Source organism: Mustela erminea, chromosome 1 (genome assembly GCF_009829155.1).
Source record: "Mustela erminea isolate mMusErm1 chromosome 1, mMusErm1.Pri, whole genome shotgun sequence".
Lineage (NCBI taxonomy): Eukaryota > Metazoa > Chordata > Mammalia > Carnivora > Mustelidae > Mustela > Mustela erminea.
Genome location: NC_045614.1, coordinates 2,939,040 through 2,961,349, shown reverse-complemented (window position 1 = coordinate 2,961,349; position 22,310 = coordinate 2,939,040). Strand labels below are relative to the sequence as shown.

The window sequence follows — 22,310 nt, the reverse complement described above, 5'->3', positions numbered from 1 at the left end:
CAGCCCGTTTCCCGTCACCCTGCAACACTCCGAAGAAAGTTGCCCTCCCTTCGCCAGCACTAACGATGGCGCCCGAGGCGTCAGGCGAGGCGCACGCGCCTTGGAGGCTGAGGCCGGGCGCGTAGGGCGGAACGCGACTCCTCCCCCGCCCCACGTCCCGCCCCGTTTCCGGCGGAAGCGGCCTCAACAAGATAAACTTTATTGTTCCCGTCGGGACGGCGAGGATGTCGGTGAATTACGCGGCGGGACTGTCGCCGTACGCAGACAAGGGCAAGTGTGGCCTCCCCGAGGTGAGCTCGGCCCGGCCTCCCGAAGGCCGCCCGCAGCGCCGCGGGCTGGGCGGGGTCGGGCAGCAGCGGGGCATTGTGGGAATATCGGGAGGCACTGAGGCTAGACAATGGGAGGGACTTCCCGGAGAGGAGGGGGCGGGAAGTGACGCCCCCTGCGCTCCCGGGGACTCGGACGCCCCCAGCCCCCAGTCGGCCTGGCGGGACCGAGGGAGGCCCCCGCGTCGCTGGAAGTCCCGAAGTTCTGATGAGGGAAGCGCGCGAACGCAGTTGCAGGCGGAAGGCTCGGCAGGGGCGAAGGCGGGGAGGTGGGAAGAAACACTCTTGGGGCACAAATTAGGCGAGAGGTTTCCAGACCCGGGACCGCAGGGCCCGCACGTGCCAGGCTGGGGAGCTGACACTTTATCCTGAGGGTGATGGAGAGGGGTTTCAGGTTGGATGGACGTAGATAGTTTCAGCAAAACCCCTTCTGCTGCTCTAGGACTTGGGGTGAGTCACTTCCCTTCTGGGCCCCCTAGCCCCTGTAACCTGGGGGAAAGATCGCCCCATCCCCTAAAGCCCGGTCCGCGCGTTCTGAGCCGTTTAATAAGAGCCCTCAGAATCCCTCCCGAAGCCTCTCTCTTCTCCTGCCTGGCCCTTGATTAGTCGCTTGATTCCACAAGCATTTATTGAGCACCAACTATGCACCAGGCACATTCTCATCCCTCCTTCTGGCAGGGAGACAGACAAGGAGAAAGTAAATATAAGTCCAACAGCGGTCAGCTTCAGGGAGAAAAGCAAAGAGGGCAGTGGCCAGGAGACCTGGGGCCGCATTGAAACCAGGGCCCAGGAGGCATCACTGAGATCACTTTTCTTTTTTCAATTTTTTTTTTAAAGATTTCTTAAAAATTTATTTGACAGAGAGAGAGATCACAAGTAGGCAGAGAGGCAGGAGGAGAGAGAGGAGGAAGTAGGCTCCCCACTGAGCAGAGAGCCCTTCCTGGGGCTGGATCCCAGAGCCCTGAGATCATGACCTGAGCCGAAGGCAGAAGCTTAACCCACTGAGCCACCCAGGCACCCCTCAATTTTTTTTTAATTGTGGCAAAATCCACAACATAAAATGTCCCACCTTAACCATTTCAAGTATACAGTTCAGAGGCTTAGAAAACATCCACACCATGGGGCGCCTGGGTGGCTCAGCGGGTTAAGCTTCTGCCTTCAGCTCAGGTCATGATCCCAGGGTCCTGGAATCGAGCCCCGCATCGGGCTCTCTGCTCAGCGGGGAGCCTGCTTCTTCCTCTGTCTCTGCCTGCCTCTCTGCCTACTTGGGATCTCTCTCTGTCAAATAAATAAATAAAATCTTTTAAAAAAAGAAAACACCCACACCATCCTGCAACCACGCCACTACCCTCCATCTCTAAAACTTTCCATCTCCCCACACGGAGACTGTTCCTGTGAAGCACGGACTCCCCGCCCCCTGCCCCAGCCCTGGCTCCCACCCTCTCCTCTCTGTCTCTGTGAACAGGACTCCTCTGGGGCCCTCCTAGGAGTGGGGTCCTGCAGGAGGGGTCTTTCCGGTCTGGCTCCTCTCACTGAGCCCAGTGTCCTCAGGGGTCCCTCCATGTCATGGCAGGTGTCAGGGTCCCTTCCTTTCTAAGGCTGGATTGTACTCCAGCATGTGGATGGGCCGCGCTGTGCTTATCCTTTTGCCCATTGATGGACCCTGGGGTTGATTCCACATTTTAGTGATTGTAAATGATGCTGCTGTGAACACAGGTGTGCAAATGAGATGATTTTTGAGCCAAGAGCTAAAGGAGGTGAGAGAGGAGTCATGTGGGTAGTGCTGTACCCTCTGCCTAGAGCCTGTGCAAAGGTCCTGAGGCAGGATCAGGCCTGGTGTGTTGGAGGAATAGCGAGGAGGCATGTGTGACTGGAGAAGAGTGGGTGAAGGGCAGAGAGGGGGAGGAGGGGAGGGTAGATAGTGCAGGGCCTCCAGGGGGCCACTGGGAGGGCTTAGGCTTTTAAGAAGGGCTTAGGTTTTTAGGCTCCCTAAGGATGCGGGAGCCCCAGGGGGCTGTGGACAGAGGAGGGACATGAGGATAAGCTCCCTTTTCCAGTGGGTTCTCTTCCCCCTACTACCCCCCACCCCCGGAAAAGGCAGAGGAATCCCAATCTGTGGCTAGTGGCTTTGCCACTTGGGACGCGTTTTGACCTCTGCCTTCTCTGTGTCCCCTGACAGATCTTCGACCCTCCTGAGGAGTTAGAGCGGAAGGTGTGGGAGCTGGCGCAGCTGGTGTGGCAGTCCTCCAACGTGGTGTTCCACACAGGTGCCGGCATCAGCACCGCCTCGGGCATCCCTGACTTCAGGTCTGTGGGCCTGGAGGGAAGGTTGAGGCAGGGTCGGCTACCGCCAGCATTTTCCCTGTCAACTCAGAGGCTTGGCCATCAGAACCCGTCCTACCGCCTTCCCCCCAGGGGATGTTGGGGACTGGAAAGACCCCGCCCTTGCAGACAGGTCCCTTTAAGTCATTCTCAACATTCCATTGGTCACTCACACCTCATTGGCCAGAGTGTGGTCACCTGACTATCCCTAGCTGCAAGGGATCCTGGGGAATGTAGTCTTTTTCCTGGGCCCACCACACATGCCCAAGTACTGGGGTTCTGTTACCTTAGACTATGGGAAGATTGCTATCAGGGGCAGTTGGCTCCATGCTCACCTGCAAATATTTTTCGGTCGGACCTGGTATCAGGCAAGTGGCTTTAACCATCCCGACCTCAGGCTCTCACCTGTTGACAAGCCACCAGTGTCTAAGCCCCTCCCTGCTTGGGGCAGCCTGTGTTGGGCAAGAGTCTTCTTGCTGAAGCGCTGGGGTCTCAAACTGGTACCCTCTAGTGGCCCCTGAAGGCACCGAGTTTGGCACCGTGCCTTATAGGGCAGGCCTGTTGTGTTTATACTCCCTCCCTAGGCCTCATGGGCCCTTAGCCCAGACTTGCAGCGGGAGAGCAGATTCCTGGTTCCGGGAGGAATGTCACACTTCTAAGGCGTGCTTCCCTCCCTCTCCTCCTCCATAACCTGCCATGGCTCCCCACTGCCACACAGGGGAGTTCCCCATACTTCGGGCTGGAAATCAAAGCCCTTCCTGACCCCGCCTCAGGACACCTCTCCCTCGCGGGTCCTGCTGCTCTCACTGGAGCACCCAGACCACTTCATTTCCCCCAACTCACAGGCTGTTGTCAGTCCCCGAGGCCTTTGCTTACCCCTCCCGCCCGAACTCTCTTCCCTCTGCTTGCACAGCTGAAGAGACAGCTCAGCCTCCTCCAGGAAGCCTTCCCACACTCCCCATGCACAGGCCCCAGCACCTCCACTGGGCTCCTCCAGCTTCACAGCTGCAGGGTCGGTGACCACTTAGGTCTACCCTCCATGAGATGGAGGACTCCTTGAGGGCAGGGCCTCGGTCCACTAGGACCTCCGCATCACCCAGCACAGGGCCAGGCTCAGTGTAGCAGCAGGAAATGTTGATTGGAATGAATAATTCTTTGCCGTCGAGCGCCACAGGCTCTCCCTTTCCCCTCCCTGCCCCCTTTAGCTCTCCCTTCTCCTTGGTTTTTTTGTTTTGTTTTGTTTTTTTAAAGATTTTATTTATTCATTTGACAGAGATCACAGGTAGGCAGAGAGGCAGGCAGAGAAAGAAGGGGAAGCAGGCTCCCTGCTGAGCAGGGAGCCTGATGCAGGGCTCAATCTCTCTCTGTCTCTGTCTCTAATGTTCTGTCTTACTCCTTATCCCGTCTCCTTGAACCCTAAACTCTCCGTATCTCCCCCCACCTGCCACCTTCAGGGGCCCCCATGGTGTCTGGACAATGGAGGAGCGGGGCCTGGCCCCCAAATTCGACACCACCTTCGAGAGTGCGCGGCCCACGCAGACCCACATGGCGCTGGTGCAGCTGGAGCGTGTGGGCCTCCTCCGCTTCTTGGTCAGCCAGAACGTGGACGGGCTGCACGTGCGCTCTGGCTTCCCCAGGTAACCCCCGGCTTCTGGCCCTGCTCCCTCGGGGCCTCAGTCTCCTCATCTGTCAAGTGAATGCTGATGCCGGCCCCTCCCATGGGAGGCCGCCGCGGCGATTTAGGCGGCAGAGAGAAGCGCCGGGCGCCCCGTGGAGCTCTGTGAACCAGAGCTGTCATCCGCCGTCACTGCCTCCCCGGCTCATCTCGAGAATTGGGGTCCCCTTTCCTGGTCCCAGTGTCCTCAGGGGTGCTTCCAGTCCTGACCACTGTGCTCTGGACCTCTGTCGGCGTGGAGTGTGGCCCTCAGCCACCAGCACCAGGCCTGCTTCCAAATCTCCCTCGGGGGAGGCCGAGAGGAAGCTGGGCGCCGGAGGAAGTGCTCACGGTTGGGAGTTGGTAGTTGGGTCTTCATACCTGTTTTTTTTAACTTTTATAGTGAGTGGGAACACTGTACTAGGGCCAAAAGACTGACCAGGTCTTACCCTTGGGTCCACGGATGAGAGCAGGGGCAGATGTGGACACGAGTCGCCCACCCTTTGTAGGCGAGGGTTGAAGGAAGAGGATTTTTCTCGGCCTCTAAAGGGGAATGAGGCCACTGTCCCCTCCCCTTTTGAAATGGGCCTGAGTCCCTTGTGGAGGAGGAAGCACTAATCTGCCAGCACCCGCTGCACACAGACAGGAGCGAAATGGATCGCACCTGACTCTTTACCCGGTGCCCACTGCTCACCACACGCTGTTCTAGACGCGGGTCGCTGCGGGCACAGGACGGAAGGCCCTCCCGGGACTTACGCTCTCGGGGCGCAGAAACAGAAGACGAGATCAGTTAGCAAACTGCAAGCTAGGTCAGGCGGCGATCGCTGTCAGGGAACGAAAGGGGAAAGTGGGACAGGAGATGCAGCCTGGGACAGGCCAGTGGGGCTGTGACACTGGCCTCGGGACATGAGGGAGCGAGAGAGGTGACCGACAGAGTGAGGGGAAGAGCCTTCCAGGCCTGATCATTGCTCCCCCAAATATCCCAAAAGTTAGGCTCTGCTGTCCCATTTCACAGATGGGGCCTGAGGCAGAGAGAGGTTAAGTGTCCTGTCCAAGGTCACACAGCAGGGAAGCAACAGAGCCAGCAGTTGATCCCACGTTCCTCTGCCTCTAAACCCTATGCCCCCGGGGCCACCCATCGCCTTAGGTTCTTTGCAAACCGGGGACCAGAATTCCTGTCCTTCGGACCTGGTGACATTTGGAGGTACCAGCACGAGTGTGGAAGGATTTTGTGAGCGGCATGGGCTGTCCATGTACGGGGTGGGATCAGCCGTAGAGGTTAATGATGTCCAGGCTCGGAGAGGTTGGGCCATCTGGGTGAGGTTGTACAACTATGCATGGCGGAGTCCACAGCCAGAGGCCCTGGAAGGAAGGAGTCCATTGATCCTATGGTTGAGGGCCTAGGGAAGGTTTCCTGGAGGAAGAGGGCTCAGTGCTCGGCCTTAAGCCTTAGGAACCAGTACCCCGTGCCACGGCAGAGTGTCTCCTTTCTCCTCCCACAGGGACAAGCTGGCAGAGCTCCACGGAAACATGTTTGTAGAGGAGTGTGTCAAGTGTAAGACGTGAGTGCCACGGAGGGTGGGGTGGGGCGCAGGGCATGGGCAGCCCCCGGCCGGCCCTGTGTTCGTGTTCTGTCACCTCCCAGGTCGGGGCCTCGTGAGCCTCCTCTGGCCTGGCCAGAGACCCAGGCTTGGGTGGGGGCTGGGACACACGTTCCCCCTGGGGAGGTGCGCTCCTCTCCTGCACCACAGGGACGATGGCCAGGACGATGGCCACAAACCGGGCAGCTCAAAACAGAAGCGGGTCATCTCAACCTGGAGCTAGAAGTTCGAAGTCGGCTGTGGCCGGACCCGGCTCCTGCTGAGCCCTGCGGGGGGTGCTTCTTCCTGCCTGCTTGTGTCTGCTGGAGGTTTCTCACCGCCCTTGGCGCTCCTCGGCCTGTCGACCCCTCAGTCTGCCGTCTGGCTGGCTTGTAAGGACACTAGTCCTGTTAGACGAGGGCCCAGCCTCCAGTGTGAGCTCGTTATGTCTGCGATGATCCTGTTTCCAAATGTGGTCACTCTGAGGTATCAGGAGTCGGGATTCCAGCATATCTTTTGGGGTGACACAGTTCAGCCCAAGACAGAGTATGACAGAGGTGTGTCCGCCCGCTCTGGGCAGACTGAGCCAGAGCCCTTCCCGGAGCCGGGGCGCTGACTCAGCAGCCGCCCGGCAAGGGCGGGAGGTGCCCATGGCCACAAAAAAAAAAGTCCCCAAATCTATTTTGAAAAATTTCAAATCTACAGAAAACTCGTAAGAATCGTATGATGAACTGAACTCTGCCTAGACCAGGGCTCAGCAAACCTTTTCTTGAAAGGGCCAGATGGTAGAACGTTTTCAGCTTTACGGCCCAGAGTGTCTCTGTCAGGATGACGGGCTCCGCCTTCGAGGTGTGAGAGCTGTGTTAGACACCATGGGAAGGAATGTGCGTGGCCGCGCGCCAATAAAGCTTTATTCACAAGGACAGGGGGCTGAAGGCCAGATTTGGTCCTCACGTCCGTAGTCTGCTGATCCGCACGTGGATTTGGCAGTCATTCCTGTTTTGTTAGTCCTTGCTGGGCTGTTGAGGCTAACAGTCCACCGCTCCAGGCCCGAGGGACACGTGTCTCCCAGGAGCTCTTCTCTTCCTCGGCCGCAGCACGTTCGTTGTAAAGGCCACATAGAAAGCCATGTAGGTCACCCAGCCTCGCCCCGCCCCAGCTGCCCAGTGCTCCTGAGCCTTCTGTTTTTGTCCCGGTCCAAGATCCAACCAGGGGTCCCACCTTGCATGTCACTGTCGCATCTCTCGAGTGTCTATCTGGAACCCTTCCCAGTCTATTTCCACGCCACTGGCATTGGGGTGCGGCCAGGCCGGCTGTGTTGTGGAAGCCCCCCACTTCCCTGGGAGAGCAGCTCAGGCCGCAGGGGAGCAGGGGTGGGCTGACCCGGCCCCACAGGCCCCCCCTTCCTCCCCCAACACAGGCAGTACGTCCGGGACACTGTCGTGGGCAGCATGGGTCTCAAGGCTACAGGCCGGCTCTGCACTGTGGCCAAGGCGAGGGGGCTGCGGGCCTGCAGGTGAGTGACCCCCCCGCCCCGCCCGGACTCCAGGGGAGGGTGCGCGCCTCCGCGCTGATGCCCCCCCTCCTCGGCAGGGGGGAGCTGCGAGATACCATCCTGGACTGGGAGGACGCCCTGCCTGACCGGGACCTCACTCGCGCTGACGAGGCCAGCAGGTCTGACCCTCAGGAGAGCCCGGATTGGGCGGCCCCGGGGGCAGTCAGGGGAGGCTTCCTGAAAGAGGCAGTTGCTAGTGCTCTGGGCCTCACTGTCCTCCTAAGTACAGCAGCTGCTCGCACGCACGGCACCGTGCTCGTGTTGCGGGCAGGGAAACTGAGGCATCTGGAGGTGGGGTCCTGCCCAAAGCTGCCCGGCTGGGAAGTGGCTGAGCCGGGGTAGAACCCGAGTCCCAAGGCTCGATGGTCCTGCGCACGTCAACAGCCCTGCTTCTGCCAATGGGGGGTTGGGGGAGAGGGGGCCCAGGCAGAAGCGGAGCTGCGGTGGTGGGACTCAGGGCAGCTGGGAAGCCGGCCCAGGCTGCGGGTGGCCCTTGAGAACAGAGGCAGCCTGAAGGGAGCTGCCCCTACCCCCTGGGCTGGGCGGGTAGCAGGGGCACAGGGCCTGTGGGGAGACCATGGGGCTTGAGCCAGGAGGGGCAGGAGGGCTGTAGAGACCACCGTGCCCGGCTAGGAGGGGCTCCGTCCGACTCTGCCTGCCCACCCCAGGAACGCAGACCTGTCCATCACGCTGGGCACCTCGCTGCAAATCCGGCCCAGCGGGAACCTGCCCCTTGCCACCAAGCGCCGAGGAGGCCGACTGGTCATTGTCAACCTTCAGCCCACGAAGCACGTGCGTTCTGAGCCCCCCCTGACATGCTCCCTGCCCCAGCCTCCCTCCCCTCCCAACCTTGGCCTCAGCCTGACCTGCCTTTGCCCCCCACAGGACCGCCACGCTGACCTGCGTATCCATGGCTACGTGGACGAGGTCATGACCAGGCTCATGAAGCACCTGGGCCTGGAGATCCCTGCCTGGGACGGCCCCCACGTGCTGGAGAGGGCGCTGCCCCCCCTGCCCCGCCCTCCCGCCCCCAAGCTGGAGCCCAAGGAGGAGGCCCCCACGCAGCTCAATGGCCCAGCACCTGCCAGCCCCAAGCCGGAGCCCTCCACGGAGTCCTGCGCCCAGCACAATGGCTCTGGGCCTGCCAGCCCCAAGAGGGAACGGTTGGACAGTCCTGTGCCGCACAGGCCCCCCAAAAGGGTGAAGGCCGAGGTGGCCCCCAGCTGACTAGGGGGCCTGGGGAGGGTGGGGCTTTTTGTAGAAACCGTGGATTCATCTTTTCTTACTGGTCTCACTTTGTCACTCGTACCTGCCCATGGGGGTGGGGGGGCGACCTCAGGGTGCTGATTGCTGGGATCCAGGCCCCAGGCCAGGCTCACCCTCCACTGCCTCTCTAGCTTTGGGGGCCTCTGGGGTGGGCCTGAGGAGGAGCATTTTCGCCCTGGACACGACCTTGGATCTGACACCTGAGGCACTTGCTCTTCTAGGCCCGGGCCCAGCCCCTGACTCAGGATGTGCTGGGGAGGTGTGGCCGGGCCCTCGCTAGTTCCTGGCAACAAGAGTTAACTCTCTGTGGCCCTGGGCCCTCACTCCCGATCCCCTGCCTCCCCAAAATCGGCTTCACCATCCCTCCAGGAGGTAAGGGTGGGCCGAGCCACCGTTCAGGAGCCAGATTTCATGGTGGCGTGGACAGTAGGGGTTCGCCTTGCCTTGGGGGCTGGAGGGAGAAAGGTGTGTGCCCCCAGCTGCCTCCGGCTTCCAGAGAAGTCTTCAATGCAATAAACAGCAATTCTTGCATCCGAGTCTGTGTGTTGGACGTTCATAACCTTGTACCAGGTCCTAGTCCTGGAGAGTAGGGGGCGGGGGGGGGCGGGGCAGGACCGCGCGGGGCAGGACTGCACGGTCCCCTTGCCCCTGTGGAGCCGGCCTGGGCCAGCCCCGGCCTGGGGACGACGGAGGACAACAGTCCGCGGCTGGCATTCCCAGAGCCCTCAGTGTGTGATCATGGGCCCGCGTGCATGGCTTCTAAATATTTGCCCTCCACTGCCAGGCTGTGAGCCCCTGGAGGCTAGAGGCTGTGGCTTTGCAGGTCTGGTTCAGAGCAGGTGGGGAGTCGCCACGCATGAGCGTCAGACGCAGCCGGCTTCCAGCCAGCATCCTTCACTTCCCGTGCCTCAGTCTCCCCATTTGGAAAATGAGCAGGGTGGGCTGTGGAGACCCCCAAGAGGGCAGGTCCCCAGACCTTCCCTCGACACCCTGAAGGGCCCCCAGACAGCTTGGTCCAGGCATGACAAGCACGGGCCTCGCGACCGCTCTCCAAGGTGCTGAAGGCACTTCCAGGGCCTGGCATGTGGCCTTTCCAGCCTGGGGGTGGGGCTGCACCTCCCCCCGCATCATGGGCTGGCCCAGCCCCTCCTTCCAGGAGTTGGGGAGCCCGAGACTCTGCTTCGGCTCCCACCCAACGCCTCTTTGTGCCAGCCATGTTCTGTCAAAATACTTTATTAAGGATCTCTGCAAGCTTAGAAAAGTGAGGTGGCTTGGGGCCAGGGTCCCCACAGACTCAGCTGGTTTCTCTTCCCTGTGTGCAGGGGGCAGGGAGGAGGCTCGGAGCAGGGGAGCTGTTGGGTCATGATGTCTGTGTGTCTGTCTGTCTGTCTGGGTCTGTGGGTCACTCTGCATGTGTCTGCCGGTTCCTTTGCCTGGGTCTGTGGCTTTCTCAGGCTTTGTGACCCTGCGGGCGTCCTGTGTCTGGGCGTGTTCTGTGTGTTTCGGGGTCCCGGAGATTGTGCATTTCCATCCTGGCTCTTCTGCCAGGTCTCCCCTCTCACCCCCATGCCCGTCGTGACTGTCCACAGAAGGTCCCCTAAGCCCAGGGGCCTGAGGGCACATAGAGATGGTGCTCACAGCTCCTCCCCCGCTGCCTCCAATCCCACCCGCCCAGAGCTGAGCGCTGGCTCAGGCGCAGTCCAGCCCAGCAGGGTGGCCCCTTTCAGCTTCTCCATCGAGTTGTCCGGGACCAGTGTCAAGTTGTCCTTGGCGAGTGTCAAGTTGTCCCGGGGGAGGGTCGAGTTGTCCGGGATCAGAGTCGAGTTGTCCAGACCCTTCGTCAAATTGCCCAGAGCCGACATGCCCCGAGATTTCCAGTCCGCCATGGGGCTGCCTGGAGACCCTTCCTGGGATGTGCCATCCTTGGACCGCGGTCCTGGGGCCTCGGAGCCTGGTGTGACGTCGGGGGCCACGCGGGAGGCAGCGTCGTTGTGCAAAGTTCTGGAGAAAACTGAGCGAGGGTTGGGAGGATCATGAGGGTCAGGATGGGAGACTGGCAACCCTCCCGTCCCTAACCCCAGCCTCAGAGGGTGGAAATAAGGGGGTCCGCTCCCCCACCCCCCAGAAGCCCAGTATAGGGGCTTGCGGAAACAAGGGGACTGTACCCATGGCGCACCCCAGAGGGGTTTTGAAGGCTGAGCATCTCAAACCCACCTACCTCGAACAGGTGCGTAGTCTCCGGTGTTCTCGGCTTTGTTGGCGACGAAAGGGCTAATGGAGGGCAGGACGATGAGGGCAAAGGAGAACAGCAGGACCTGGCGGAGAGGGGGGAGGTCACCCCATCCCTCCCCCCACCCCGTGAGCAAAGAAACCAAGGCCCAGACGATGGGATCGTGCTTGAACTGGGGCTCAGGCTATGGTCAGCTCCCTGCACAGTCCCCTTGGCCAAGGACACGGACCCCCTTTATCCTCGGGACCAGGACTTACCGCTAGGCAGGTGCCGGTCTGGGCCGACTTGCTGGTGGACTGGACGACAATGGCCTGGAGTTTCTTCAGCTGCTCCAAGAGGGACCTTAGTGGGAATGCGCAGGCCTTGGCTCAGCCCCAGGCCGCTGTGATCTGACTCCCATCTGTTTCTGGGGTCTCCCAGCCTGGCTGATGTCTGAACCCCATTCATCTCTCATGGCCCCATTGGTCATAGAGTCCCGGACTCTCCATCTTCGCTTCAGTAAATCTCCCTGAACATCCCCGCCCTGCATCCACTCACTTCTCGGCTCCCTGATCCAGGCCGCCATCATCTCTCACCAAAACTCCAGCTCCAGCCTCTATTCTGGCCCCCCTAAGGCCCCCCCTGCCCTCCTAGGGTTCATGTTCCCAGCAGTAGTCAGATGGAACTTTTCAAATGTAAGTGGGTTTCTCTCCACCCTCCCACGGCCCCCCCCACCCTGGGTAAAAGCCCAAGTCCTCCCCATGGCCCCCAAGGCTTGGCACGACCTGCCCTGTCCCCTCCCCCCCTTCTCTCTCCCTTGCCCACTCTGCTCCAACCACATGGGCCCACATATTGTTTCTCCAATACCCCAGACCTGGTCCTGCCCCAGGACCTTTGCACATGCTGGTTCCCTCTGTGCCAAGGACACAATTCCCCCATGTCTTCTCGGAACTGGTTCTTTCTCATCCATCAGGTCTCCTCCCAAAAGTCACCTTATCTGACCTCCCTGCCCAGAGCAGCCCCACTCGCTCTCCAGTGCCTTCGCCCTGCTTCGCTCTCCCCCTCAGTGACAATCACTCTTTGAAAATAATCTTTCACATATTTTCACTTGTCTTAGTATGTCTCCCACTAGACCATGAGTTCTGTAAGTCGGGAGATGGTCTGTCTGTTTAATCGCGTGGTTCCAGTGCCCAGAAGAATGCCTGGCACAGACAAGATACTAAATAAATGTTAAGTAGATGACTGTCCCTCTTAGAACACGTGCAGTCCTCCAGGACACCGTGTTTCTAACCTCTGGCCATCCGTGGGCCGTTTCCTCCTCCGGAAACACCCGTCCCCAAGTCCAGGTGCCCAACTCTATGCAGCCTGCCCCCTTCTAGGTGGAGCCCATAACCCCTGCTCTGCTTTGCCATCACAAGTTTGTCCCCCACACGGTTCTTCTCTCCTGCAAGGGACTCTGGGGGCCAGCTCCCCCCGTCCTCTGCCACAGCAGGACCAAGACTCACAGGTTCTGCTTCTCAAGATGCAAGACCTTCCTCTGCAGCTCCTGGTTCTGGGCTGTGCAAGCTGACATCCTGCAGGGACAATGTCACAGTGACATTCAGAATATGCCTGTCACCAACTGGCCCGGCTGACCTCTCCCTGAGAGGCCCCACTTCACAGGCAGGGGATCTGAGGCCAGAGATGGGACATCACTCATCCAAAGTCACCTGGCAAATCTGTGGATGGGTCAGGATTTGAACCCAGCTCTGCCTCGCTCCTACATCCCACGTCTGCATTGGTGTGGGGGTTTCCTTCCAGCCTGTGCCCCCAGGACGGGGCATGGAATGCCAAACTTGGACAGCGATGCTTCCCAAAGACCAAGGAGTAGGATGACTGGGAGTCCACGGAGGACCAAGTTACCATCCTCACCCTCCCCGTGAGCTCAAGTCACTCTACTCTCTGACCTCAGTCCCCTCACCTGTAGAATGGGGCAACGGTTAACTATTTCACAGAGTGTCTGGGAGAACGACATGAAACAAAGTTGATGAGGGGTTTCGCGGATGGCATCTGAGGAGCATCACGATGGTGATCTGTCCGTCTAGGGACCCCAGATCCAGGCTGGCGCCTCACCCTTCCCACCAGCATCCATCTGCGAGCGTGGTCTTGGCTCAGACCACTCAGATGGGTAGTCTGGTCTTGGCATTGGATCCAGGGAAAGGAATAAGCACCCCCCCAACCCCGCCGAAAAGCCCTCCTTCTAAATAACTCATGGGATAGAAAAGAATCCATGATGTCGATTAAGGAAGACCCAAGGACCCAATGGTAATGTCAATGGAGGAAACCAGAAGCAAATCATGAGCAAGGGGCAGCTGACGCAGGGCAGCGAGGGACAGACCTTTCCAGCCTTCCTTCAGCTCAACTAGCTGGAGGCACACGTGTTGAAAATTAGCAAAAGGACAACAGAACAAAGTAAAGCACCAAGGAAGAACATACTCAAACCAAGGGCAACAAGACTGTCAAATCACTGAACGCTACCGCTGAAACGAATCATGCACTGTATGTTAATGAACTGAATGTAGGTACATTAAAAATAATAATAAAGCTAAGAGCAGAAATGGGCGAGCTAGAACACAGAAGTACAGGCGGACGGGAGGAAGGCCAGAAAGCCATTCTCCGGCGAGAATTAGTGAATAAACAAGTTTCTGACAAGGTGAGTCAAGAAGATGAAGGAAAAGAGAAAGCCCAAATGAACAGCACATGATTAAAATGGGTACGACCAAAAAAAGGGGGGGGGACGCCTGGGTGGCTCAGTGGGTTAAAGCCTCTGCCTTGGGCTCAGGTCATGATCCCAGGGTCTTGGGATCGAGCCCCGCATCGGGCTCTCTGCTCGGCAGGGAGCCCGCTTCCCCCTCTCTCTCTCTCTCTGCCTACTTGTGATCTCTGTCAAATAAATAAAATAAAATAAAATAAAATAAAATGGGTACGACCGCCTACAGCACAGAGTTCAGCAAACTAAGAAGAGACCACTGTGAACCAGTTCATGGCAGTCCATTGTCACGGACCACTTCCCGGAAGTGGAGGACAGCCCAAAGCCGACTTGGGAAGACACAGACCACCCAAATGGACCCGTAACACCCCATCGAGTCAGGCCCGGGTCCGGAAGTGAGCGAGCGAGCTCGTTACGCTTCTGTTAGAGAAGAGGAGGCTGTCCCCTTCCGTGAGTTAAGAGAGAGGTGACTGGATGACACTGGGTGACAGTTTTTCCGTTGAGGAAGTTCTGCCAAGAATGGTGTCCCCTCTGCCCTTCCCATCACACACTCAAGGAAGCCGTGACAGCTGAGGACCAGGGATGTTCAGACCAGGGGAGGAAGCACCCCGTCTTCAGGCAGAGAGTCAGAACAAGATGGGTCCTACATTCTCCTTTCTTTGTGTCACCTATTCTGGGGGATAAAGGGACCCCGAGGCCAAGCCCCTGCCGTCTCCGGGCATCTTTCCATCCTTGCAATTCACGTGAAAAATAATCTCTCCCCGACAGTGGAAAAAACCTCTCATTTTGTCAGCTCCCCCCCCCCCCCCAACTGTGACCTTAGTCACTGCTGCATCCCTCTTCCTGGCCTCTGTTCCCCTCCCCTAACCCACGTGTGGCATCCCAGTCCCCCCAAGTCTTACCGAGTTTCCAGGCCGTCTATATATTCCTTTTTCTTTTTCCGGCTCTCCTGGGCTGACTGTTTGTTCCGGATTTTCCGCCGGATTTTTTTCAGCACTCGCTCCTCGTACTGCGCAGTGACAAGGGAAGGAGGGTCCGCTCTGTTGTCAGGACCCCTGCTCTCTTTCCATAGGAGCCCCCCACCCCCAGACCCAGGGATCTGGGGGGAGAGTCCAGGAGACCCCTCTAAATTCATGCAGAGTCTGCAGGGGGGCTCCTGGGTCCTGATGGTTTTCCGGGATCCCAGTCCCAATTAGGAACCTGCGCCCAGACTTTGCGCACCGGGGCGATGGCGCCACCTTCCGGCCGCGCCGGGGAACAGCGCTTTCCTGGGGCCGGCAGGTGGGTCCCGAGACCGGACTGTCTTGGCAGTGGGCATGGCAAACCCAGGTCGCGAGTGAAATCGGCTTCGGGGGTGGAGGGGGGGTGGCTGCGGCGAGCTATTGCCTGTGGCGGTGTGGGGGTACGGGGGCCACAGTCACGGAATTCTTGCGTGAAAACTCCCGGCCAGAGAAATTCAAACATTCCTACAATGCAGCACAGCCCAGTGGGAGCCTGTCTGCAGGAACAGCTGGCCTGCGGGTCACCCCCTTTGTGAGCTCCGGCTTGCAAGGGGCTGTATGATACAGCGTGAAAGGCCCAGGAAGGTTCCCAGCGCCCAAATCCGCCGCTGCCTGGAAGCCCGCCCTCGGTTCCCGGGTGTTCCGACCCGCCCACCCAGCTGGCCTTTAGGATGCATTTCCCAGCTCCAGCCACAGCCGCGTCCTGACATTCTCGCGCAGGAGGCGCACAGGTGAGAGCCAGGCGCAGGTAGCGGCAGGAAAGGGGGCGGGGCCCGGAGCCCGGGCTCACCTTGGTGAGGGGCAGCTGGGTGGGCAAGGTGAGGCCTTCTTTGGCCAGAAGCTTCTTCTCGTCCTCTGTCAGCACCAGCTCCTGGCAGTGCTCAGCCCCGGGGCGCAGCAGGTGGGGGCCTGCCACGTGATGCTGCTGCTGTGGGGGAAGCGGGGACAAGGCGCTGGGGGTGGGAAACCGACAGCCTCCGGGAGACGGAGGAGGGACCAGATTTGAGAAACTGTCCATCGGTCTGCGGCCGGGTCCACGTGGGCACTGGGGCTCGAGAGCCGGCACCAGCCCCCTGAGCCGGGAACTGATTCTACAGATACCCTCACGGCGGACAAAACCGCAGGCGCACAGACTTTTCATCTGCTTAACAAACAGTCATTTGACAACCATGTATTAAGCACCTACTGGGCGCCGGGCACTGTTCTGGGTTCTGAAAATTCACAGCAGTGCTGTCCGTAACAGCAAAGGGCTGGACCCAAGGGGGATAGCTGACAAAGAGGGGACAGATTAAATAAGGTATGATCCAGGTGATCATGGAGGGGAGGTGTGAAAAAGGACAGGGGCTTCCCCATATCAAGACCTAAAGCAATCACCAGGGTAAACTCTCAAGTTAAAAAAATAAAGGGGCAAAACCACTGTAAGTGTGGGATGGTACTTATGTCAAGCTTAGAAGGAGGAGGGGGTGAGGAGGAGAAGGGGGAATCCCTTTGAAAGGAATCCTTGGAATCCTTTGAAAGGGAGGTGAGGTGAACCCCCCCCACTCCACCCCCCGCGCCTGTTTGTGCCTTTGGAACTCGTGCTGAATGATTGCATTTGCCTATTTTTAAAAAGTGTTTAACTAAATTTAAATTATGAAAGATAAACATCAGAAAGGAAAGAACGTTGTCATCCGAGTGGCGAAGTCTTAGAAATGTCACCCGGTGGAATGACAGACCCCAGAATAAAGGTACAGATTGGGGCAGTCTGTCCATCCTGAAGGACAGTCCCCACTACCCAGAATTCTAGGCCATTGATCATTGGTTCCTCATCTGTGAAATGGGGGCACTAATTGGGTCATCATATCTGGTTTCTGGGTACTCAAAGCCCTCAGAAAGACTGATGGTCCTGGGTCTGTGAGCAGGAATTCAGTAGGTCAGCCAGGGATCAAGCCAGCGGCTGCTGTGTGACTTAAGGCAAATTGCTGACCCTCTCTGTGCCATTTCCTCAAGAGTAAATTAATGTAACAAGAGCCCCAATCTTTAGCATTTCTGTGAATTAAAAGATGATACATTGAAAGCATTTAGAAGAATGTCTGGCCTATAGCAGATACTTGGTTTTAGCCTTTTTTAAAAAAAATTATTATCACTACGGGAAAGTGCCCTACCCTGTGTGTGACTCAGTTTCCCAATCTCTGAAATGGAAGTCCTGGGACCCCATGAAGCCCTCTGAGCCCCGATGCTCTGGCGGGGGGTGGGGATGGGGACTGCTCACCAGGTCGGCGGCCCCGCTGCCGGAGAGCAGGAGATCTTTCACTGTGAGGTTGCAGCACGGAGGCTGGTCGGCCGGCTCAACCTGCTCCTCGGAGCAGAGGTCCGGGCTCCACATTTCTGACCAGGGCAGATGGGGACAAACCCAGGGAAAAGTCAGGTGGGGGCCTCTGAGTGCCCAGCTTCCACCTGCTGCCTCCAGAAAGGCTTCCAGGATTCACCACAATGTGCTAGGGATTGGGGACACAAACCCAAGGCCTGGGCTGAAGGAGAGAACCCCAGCTGGAGCCTCCGTCTTCTCACTGAGGGAAACTGGGAGCCTGACTCCCCGGGACACCGCTGAGGGACCCACTGCCAACCCAGGAGGGAGCGTTTGTTGTTGCCCAGGACTATAGACTAGGTCTCCAGCCACAGCGCCTTATCTCCCCCTGGGGGCAGGGACCAGGTCTAATTCACCTCAGATGCCCTTCCACCTGGCACCTATAGGCAGGCTGCTCCCCAGAACGCAGACTTCTGGGTTACACAGCTCTTGGTTCGTATCCTGGCTGGGCAGATCTGTGTGACCTTGACTGAATGACTCAACCTCTCTGAGTCTCAGTTTTGTAAGTTCCCCAGTGAATCTATTAAGCACTCCTGCCTCCTTGCAAGGCTCAAGGGACAAAGGACACCCTGCTGGGGGGTGGGGGGGGGTGTCTTCTGCACAAGGCTAGTTTTCCCCAGATCCAGGAGGAGCATCCGGAGGCCTAGGGTCCTGTGACCTCACACGCTTTCATTGAGCATCTCCAAGATCCAGGCATGGGAGGTTCAAAGATGAGGCTGACAAGGTGGCGTCTGGGGCGGGAGCCAGTCTGCCAGGGTTACAGCCCAGCTCGGTGGCTCTGACTCATTCCTAAACCTCACCGGGAACGCCATGTCACCACCTGGGGAATGGGCCCAGGACAGCATCTCTTTCAAAGGGGGGGTATGTGTCAGCCCAGCGCCCAGAACCAGGCAAGGGTGGTGAATGAAGATGCAGAACCTACCCAGGTCTATGGCCACAGAGGCCTCCAGCACATGGGCCACTGGCCCAGGGGGACTGGCAAGGCCGGGGGGTCCGGGATGGTAGGAGGGGCAGAGCCCCTTGCCCGACTCGGCCGCATGGCAGCTGGTGGGGGAGGCGACTGCCCCACTGCGTGGAGGGGTGTCCGGGGGGTCGGAAGGCAAGTCTTCAGAGATGCCACTGTCACTGGCTGCAGGGGACCAGATCGGGGAGCTGGGCGCCGAGTCTCCGGAACCCAGGATGGAGTTTAGGAAATCGTCAGAGTCTGGGCCTGGCAGGACCTGCTGGGACAGAGACGGAGGGGGCAGTTAAAAGCGCTGCACTTTGTTCTGGATCGCTCTGTGACTCCGAGCAAGCCGCAGATCCTCTCTGGGCCTCCCTTGTCCTTTCTGCAAGACAGAACGGGCTGATGCTCCTTCCTCCCGGGGTTGGTGAGCCTGAACACGATCATGCAGCCTGGGTACCCCCCAAGACACAAGCCCTGAGTTTGAGCTTGAACCCAACCCCAAACTGCTGTGCGACCCTGGACAAGTAACTGTCCCTCTCTGGGCCTCAGTTTCCTCACCTCTAGGAAGAAGTTAATGTCACCTACTCCTTAGAGTAGCTGAGAGGTTCAACACAACGATGAGCTTTGTTAAAACTGAGCTCCGAGGGACGCCTGGGGGGCTCAGGTGGTTAAGCAGCTGCCTTCGGCTCAGGTCATGATCCCGGCGTCCTGGGATCGAGTCCCACATCGGGCTCCTTGCTCGGCAGGGAGCCTGCTTCTCCCTCTGCCTCTGCTTGCCATTCTGTCTGCCTGTGCTCGCTCTCTCTCCCTCTCTCTCTGATAAATAAATAAAATCTTAAAAAAAAAAAACCAAACTGAGCTCCGAGCCCTAAATGCTTCCCCGAGGAAGTGGAGCTCCGGCTCTGAGGCCCGGTGTGTCCTCACCTGGCCCTCGACGTGGTCCCAGTCCTCAGCCAGCTCCACGTGTGTCAGGATGCCGTCCTGCTGATCAAACAGGAGATCCAGGAGCTCCAGGCTGCCAATAGGGTCCAAGGGGCAGCTGGAGGAAGCCATCTGGGGCGAGGAGGGGACAGGCGTGAGGAACCCACGGCTCCCTCTCCTCCCACCCCCCATCGGCACACCGCCGCGAGGTCCGGGCGGCTCAAACCGAAGCCCCCACTCGGCCCCCAGGCCGGCCCACCCTGCCCCTGACGCTCCCATTTCCAGGCGGGCTGTGCCGCTCCCACAGGCCCTCCCAGGGCCAGCGAGCGGATTTCTTTCAAAGCTCTAGACAGGGGCATGCGTGCGGGGGAACCGCCTGGTCAGCTCCTATGAAGCTGATGGAACCAGCGCCCTCTTCCCTCCCGTCCTGCCCAAGTGCCCCCTTCCTTGAGGAAAGACAAGAAGAGCTCCAGGATGGAGGCATGAGTTTGGCCATTCCGTGCTCTCTCTGGGCCTCAGTTTTCCCATCTGTCTAATGGGAGGTGGGGTGTGAGGCTCCTTCCAACTCTGCGATCTTGGGAGGGTTTCCTGGCCTCGACCCCTCCCTCCCCCAGACCCCCCTCCCTCCCTCCCCCAGAGCCCCCGGCAGGGCTTACCTTTCCAGCTGCTAAATCCCCATTCATGAGGCCAGCCGGCCGGGCCTCCCGCTGCTTTCTGAGTGTGTTCTGAGCTGGAGCCTCACCCCACCACCAGGACGGCAGACTCTGCTCGCTCCTCTCTGTAGCTCTGTAACCACCCCCCCCAAAGATGCTGGAATTGTATCGGGAGCTCCTAGCCCATCCCTGGGTGCTGATTGGGGAATCGGCGAGATGGACAGGGCGAAGGGCCAGTGACACCTGGACAGGCTGAGGGAAAGGAGGGAAGACCGTTATCTTGATGTTTTGTGCTTTTCTAGCCGGCAAGAGGCAAAGGCCAAAGTCTGGGGTGCCTCAGCTCTGCCATGACCTCTCCCCTACTTTCAGGGACTGTTTCTCCTCTGAGTCCCAGGATGTAGGTCTCCAGGAGAGTCCAGGGCCCCTGGCAGCGTCCTGTCCACCCACAGGATGGAACAAAACAAAGAAAAGGACATCCTAGGCCTTTGCTGGAGCCGTCCCCTCTGCCAGAAGCTCCCTTCCCTCAGGAGCTAGCAATCTCCCAGCCATGCTCCAAGTCCTCCCCAGCCAAAGCTAAGCAGCAATCAGTTCCTTCTAGAATCTTCTATGGTTCATTTGTTCACCGGATATTGATTGAGCCAGACTCGGTCCCACCTCAGGGCCTTTGCACTCGCTGTTCTGCCTGCGGGAAGCTGCCCTCCCTCCCACCTCTGACTCTGTCACTGTCTACATACATGCAGCCCAGCTGGCTGAGAGGCCATGTGTGACCGTCCCCCCTCCCCCCGCCAGAGGAGGCCGGCCCCATAGCCCTCTGTGACACGGCTGCTTTCAAGAACCCCTCGCTGTCTGACAGTGTCTTGTTCCTCAACCTTCTTTTTTTTTTTGTCTTCCCTCCTTTCTCTCCTCCCCACTCCCAGGGCCTTATGGGCTAGAATGGAGTTTCCTTTCTTCTCTGCCGGGTCGTCATTATCCAGAAAGTGTCTGCGCACAGCCAAGGGGCTCAGTCAACCCTTACTCAGACACACGTCCTCTGTGACCAACCCCATTTCAGGCCCTAGGGATAGAGCCCTGAACAAATTATGTCATAAATACATAAATAAATCAGGAAACTGACAAATGAGTAAGTTCTACCAAGACACTGTGTGTAACCACGGCGAAAGGCAACCAAAGGCTGGTCCTTGAAGAAGGTGACTTTTTTTTTTTTTTTAAAGTAAGCTCTCTACCCAAGGTGGGACTTGAACTCACAACCCCAAGATCAAGAACTATATGTTTTACCCACTTCAGGAGCCCGCCAGGCACTCCTTCAGATGACCCTTCACGGCAGTCCTCAAGGAGGAGAACCAGCCCTTGGGAAGATCTGGGGGGAGTGTGTTTCCAGCTGAAGAAACAGCACATGCAAAGGTCCTGGGAACGGGACCCTGTCTGGCGCGTTGAAGGAACAGGGAGGAGGCCCCGTGGCTGGGGCAGGAGGAGAAGGTAGCGAGAGGAGGAAGGAAGAGCAGGCCGGAGGGTGGGGCAGTTCCTTCAGGGTCGGGGGACGGGGGCGGGGGGGGGGGCGGGGGTGGGGCAGGCCAGGAGAAGTTGTTGTTTTATATTAAATACCACGGGAAGCTGTTGGGAGCTGAGTGGGCCGAGGAGAACTGAACGGAGCCTTCTGTGTGTCAGGCACAGGGCCGGGCACCAGGCTCGCAGCTGGCAAGAAAACACCCCCTTGCGCTCAAGAAATTCCCATCCCCGTGTGTTTTTCTCAATGGACCCATCGCCATCCATTCACAAACACACTTAATGAGTGCCCAGGAGGTGCCCCGTCGGGTGCCATCCTTGTATTTGATGGGGACTCACATGACAGCAGCGGCGCCCCCAGGGCACCCTGGACCACGTCTGGGAGACGTCTGTGGCTATCAGACTGGGGGAGCTCCCAGTATGGAGGGGGTCGGGCATCCCCAGCGCCCCCTGGGGCTCCCCAGCCCCGCGGAGAGGGGACGTCACTGTCCCCCCCCCCTCAGCCTCAGCTCCCCCATCTTCCGTGCTTCCTCTGTAACCACCCTGTGCTGGACTTGTCAGGGCTTTGTTTGGCTTGGCTCGGCGTTTGTGATCCCAGACATAATATTTATTTAGACTTTGCTGTGGAGACTCTCTTCCAGGGCAGGGACGGCAGGTGTGCGGAGTAGGTGACATCTGACTTCTGACTTCGCCCTGCCCGGGCCTCCCCCCTCTTTGCTGACCCCCAGGAGCCCCAGGGCCCTTCAGCTAGAGCTCTCCCTCCTCCTCGTACCTAAACCTGCCAGAGGAAAGGGTCTGGACTCACTCACTCACCCCTTTCTGTAGATTTGACCCCCTAGTCCCGCTCCCCAAGATACTTGCATTTAAATTATGCAAGTATATATATAATTATATATGATTTTATATATAATTTATATTTTATATATAATTATGGACTTCAGAAAGCATTTATAGAACCCAACGAAGAGATATCTGCGCGAGTCCAACAAGGATAAGCAGTGCGGGACAAGAGGACGTTTGATGCTGGCATCGTAGTACCTCGTTTATGGAACAGGAACGCGTACTTCCCGGCAACGCTAAGCTGGAAAGCAAAGTCACGTTCGCACAGTAGCTTCCACCAGCACGTGTGAGTGTGAAACACAGCAGGAGAGACGTGTCAGTCAAAGAAGATGAAGCAACACCCCATCGAGAAACGGCTCTGAGCGCCGGCCTGTCTTTGCAAGGCTCTGCTGTGTTCTTAGAGTGGACAGACTTGGTCAGTAGCATTTCCCAAACATA

At 58.5% G+C, this 22,310-nt stretch overlaps 2 protein-coding genes across 10 annotated transcripts; one reads left to right on the top strand and one right to left on the bottom strand.

Annotated features, from left to right (window-relative positions):
• The first annotated feature begins 170 nt into the window (after nt 1-170).
• Nucleotides 171-9,236, top strand: SIRT6 (sirtuin 6). Of its 6 annotated transcripts, none has more exons than XM_032306391.1 (8): nt 171-290; nt 2,506-2,633; nt 4,103-4,285; nt 5,805-5,864; nt 7,303-7,398; nt 7,476-7,556; nt 8,106-8,229; nt 8,323-9,236. In XM_032306391.1, the coding sequence occupies exons 1-8, from the start codon at nt 225-227 to the stop codon at nt 8,662-8,664; spliced, it is 1,080 nt and encodes a 359-aa protein (XP_032162282.1). In that variant the 5' UTR covers nt 171-224; the 3' UTR covers nt 8,665-9,236. The 6 variants fall into 6 exon arrangements, with proteins under 6 accessions (XP_032162282.1, XP_032162333.1, XP_032162314.1 ...); XM_032306442.1 differs by having other exon boundaries at nt 8,146-8,229; nt 8,323-8,466; XM_032306402.1 differs by lacking the exon at nt 171-290 and adding an exon at nt 367-776.
• Nucleotides 9,237-9,920: 684 nt separating this feature from the next.
• On the bottom strand, nt 9,921-19,659 carry CREB3L3 (cAMP responsive element binding protein 3 like 3). 4 transcript variants are annotated; one of them, XM_032306352.1, is made up of 10 exons: nt 19,533-19,659; nt 18,880-19,008; nt 17,932-18,232; nt 16,914-17,029; nt 15,453-15,590; nt 14,564-14,670; nt 12,418-12,486; nt 11,191-11,275; nt 10,922-11,018; nt 9,921-10,714 (listed from the first exon to the last, which is right to left on the bottom strand). In XM_032306352.1, the coding sequence occupies exons 1-10, from the start codon at nt 19,557-19,559 to the stop codon at nt 10,338-10,340; spliced, it is 1,446 nt and encodes a 481-aa protein (XP_032162243.1). In that variant the 5' UTR covers nt 19,560-19,659; the 3' UTR covers nt 9,921-10,337. The 4 variants fall into 4 exon arrangements, with proteins under 4 accessions (XP_032162243.1, XP_032162269.1, XP_032162262.1 ...); XM_032306378.1 differs by having other exon boundaries at nt 10,922-10,974; XM_032306371.1 differs by having other exon boundaries at nt 15,453-15,587.
• Nucleotides 19,660-22,310: the final 2,651 nt, after the last annotated feature.

Coding starts and splice junctions, on each gene's coding strand:
- SIRT6 (XM_032306391.1), top strand. CDS start 225: ATGTCGGTGAATTACGCGGCGGGACTGTCGCCGTACGCAGACAAGGGC. Junction 4,286..5,804: donor GTGCGCTCTGGCTTCCCCAG/GTAACCCCCGGC, acceptor CTCCTCCCACAG/GGACAAGCTGGCAGAGCTCC. Junction 8,230..8,322: donor ACCTTCAGCCCACGAAGCAC/GTGCGTTCTGAG, acceptor TGCCCCCCACAG/GACCGCCACGCTGACCTGCG.
- CREB3L3 (XM_032306352.1), bottom strand. CDS start 19,559: ATGAATGGGGATTTAGCAGCTGGAAAG. Junction 19,009..19,532: donor GGGATTTAGCAGCTGGAAAG/GTAAGCCCTGCC, acceptor TCCTCGCCCCAG/ATGGCTTCCTCCAGCTGCCC. Junction 10,715..10,921: donor AGACTACGCACCTGTTCGAG/GTAGGTGGGTTT, acceptor ACCCTCGCTCAG/TTTTCTCCAGAACTTTGCAC.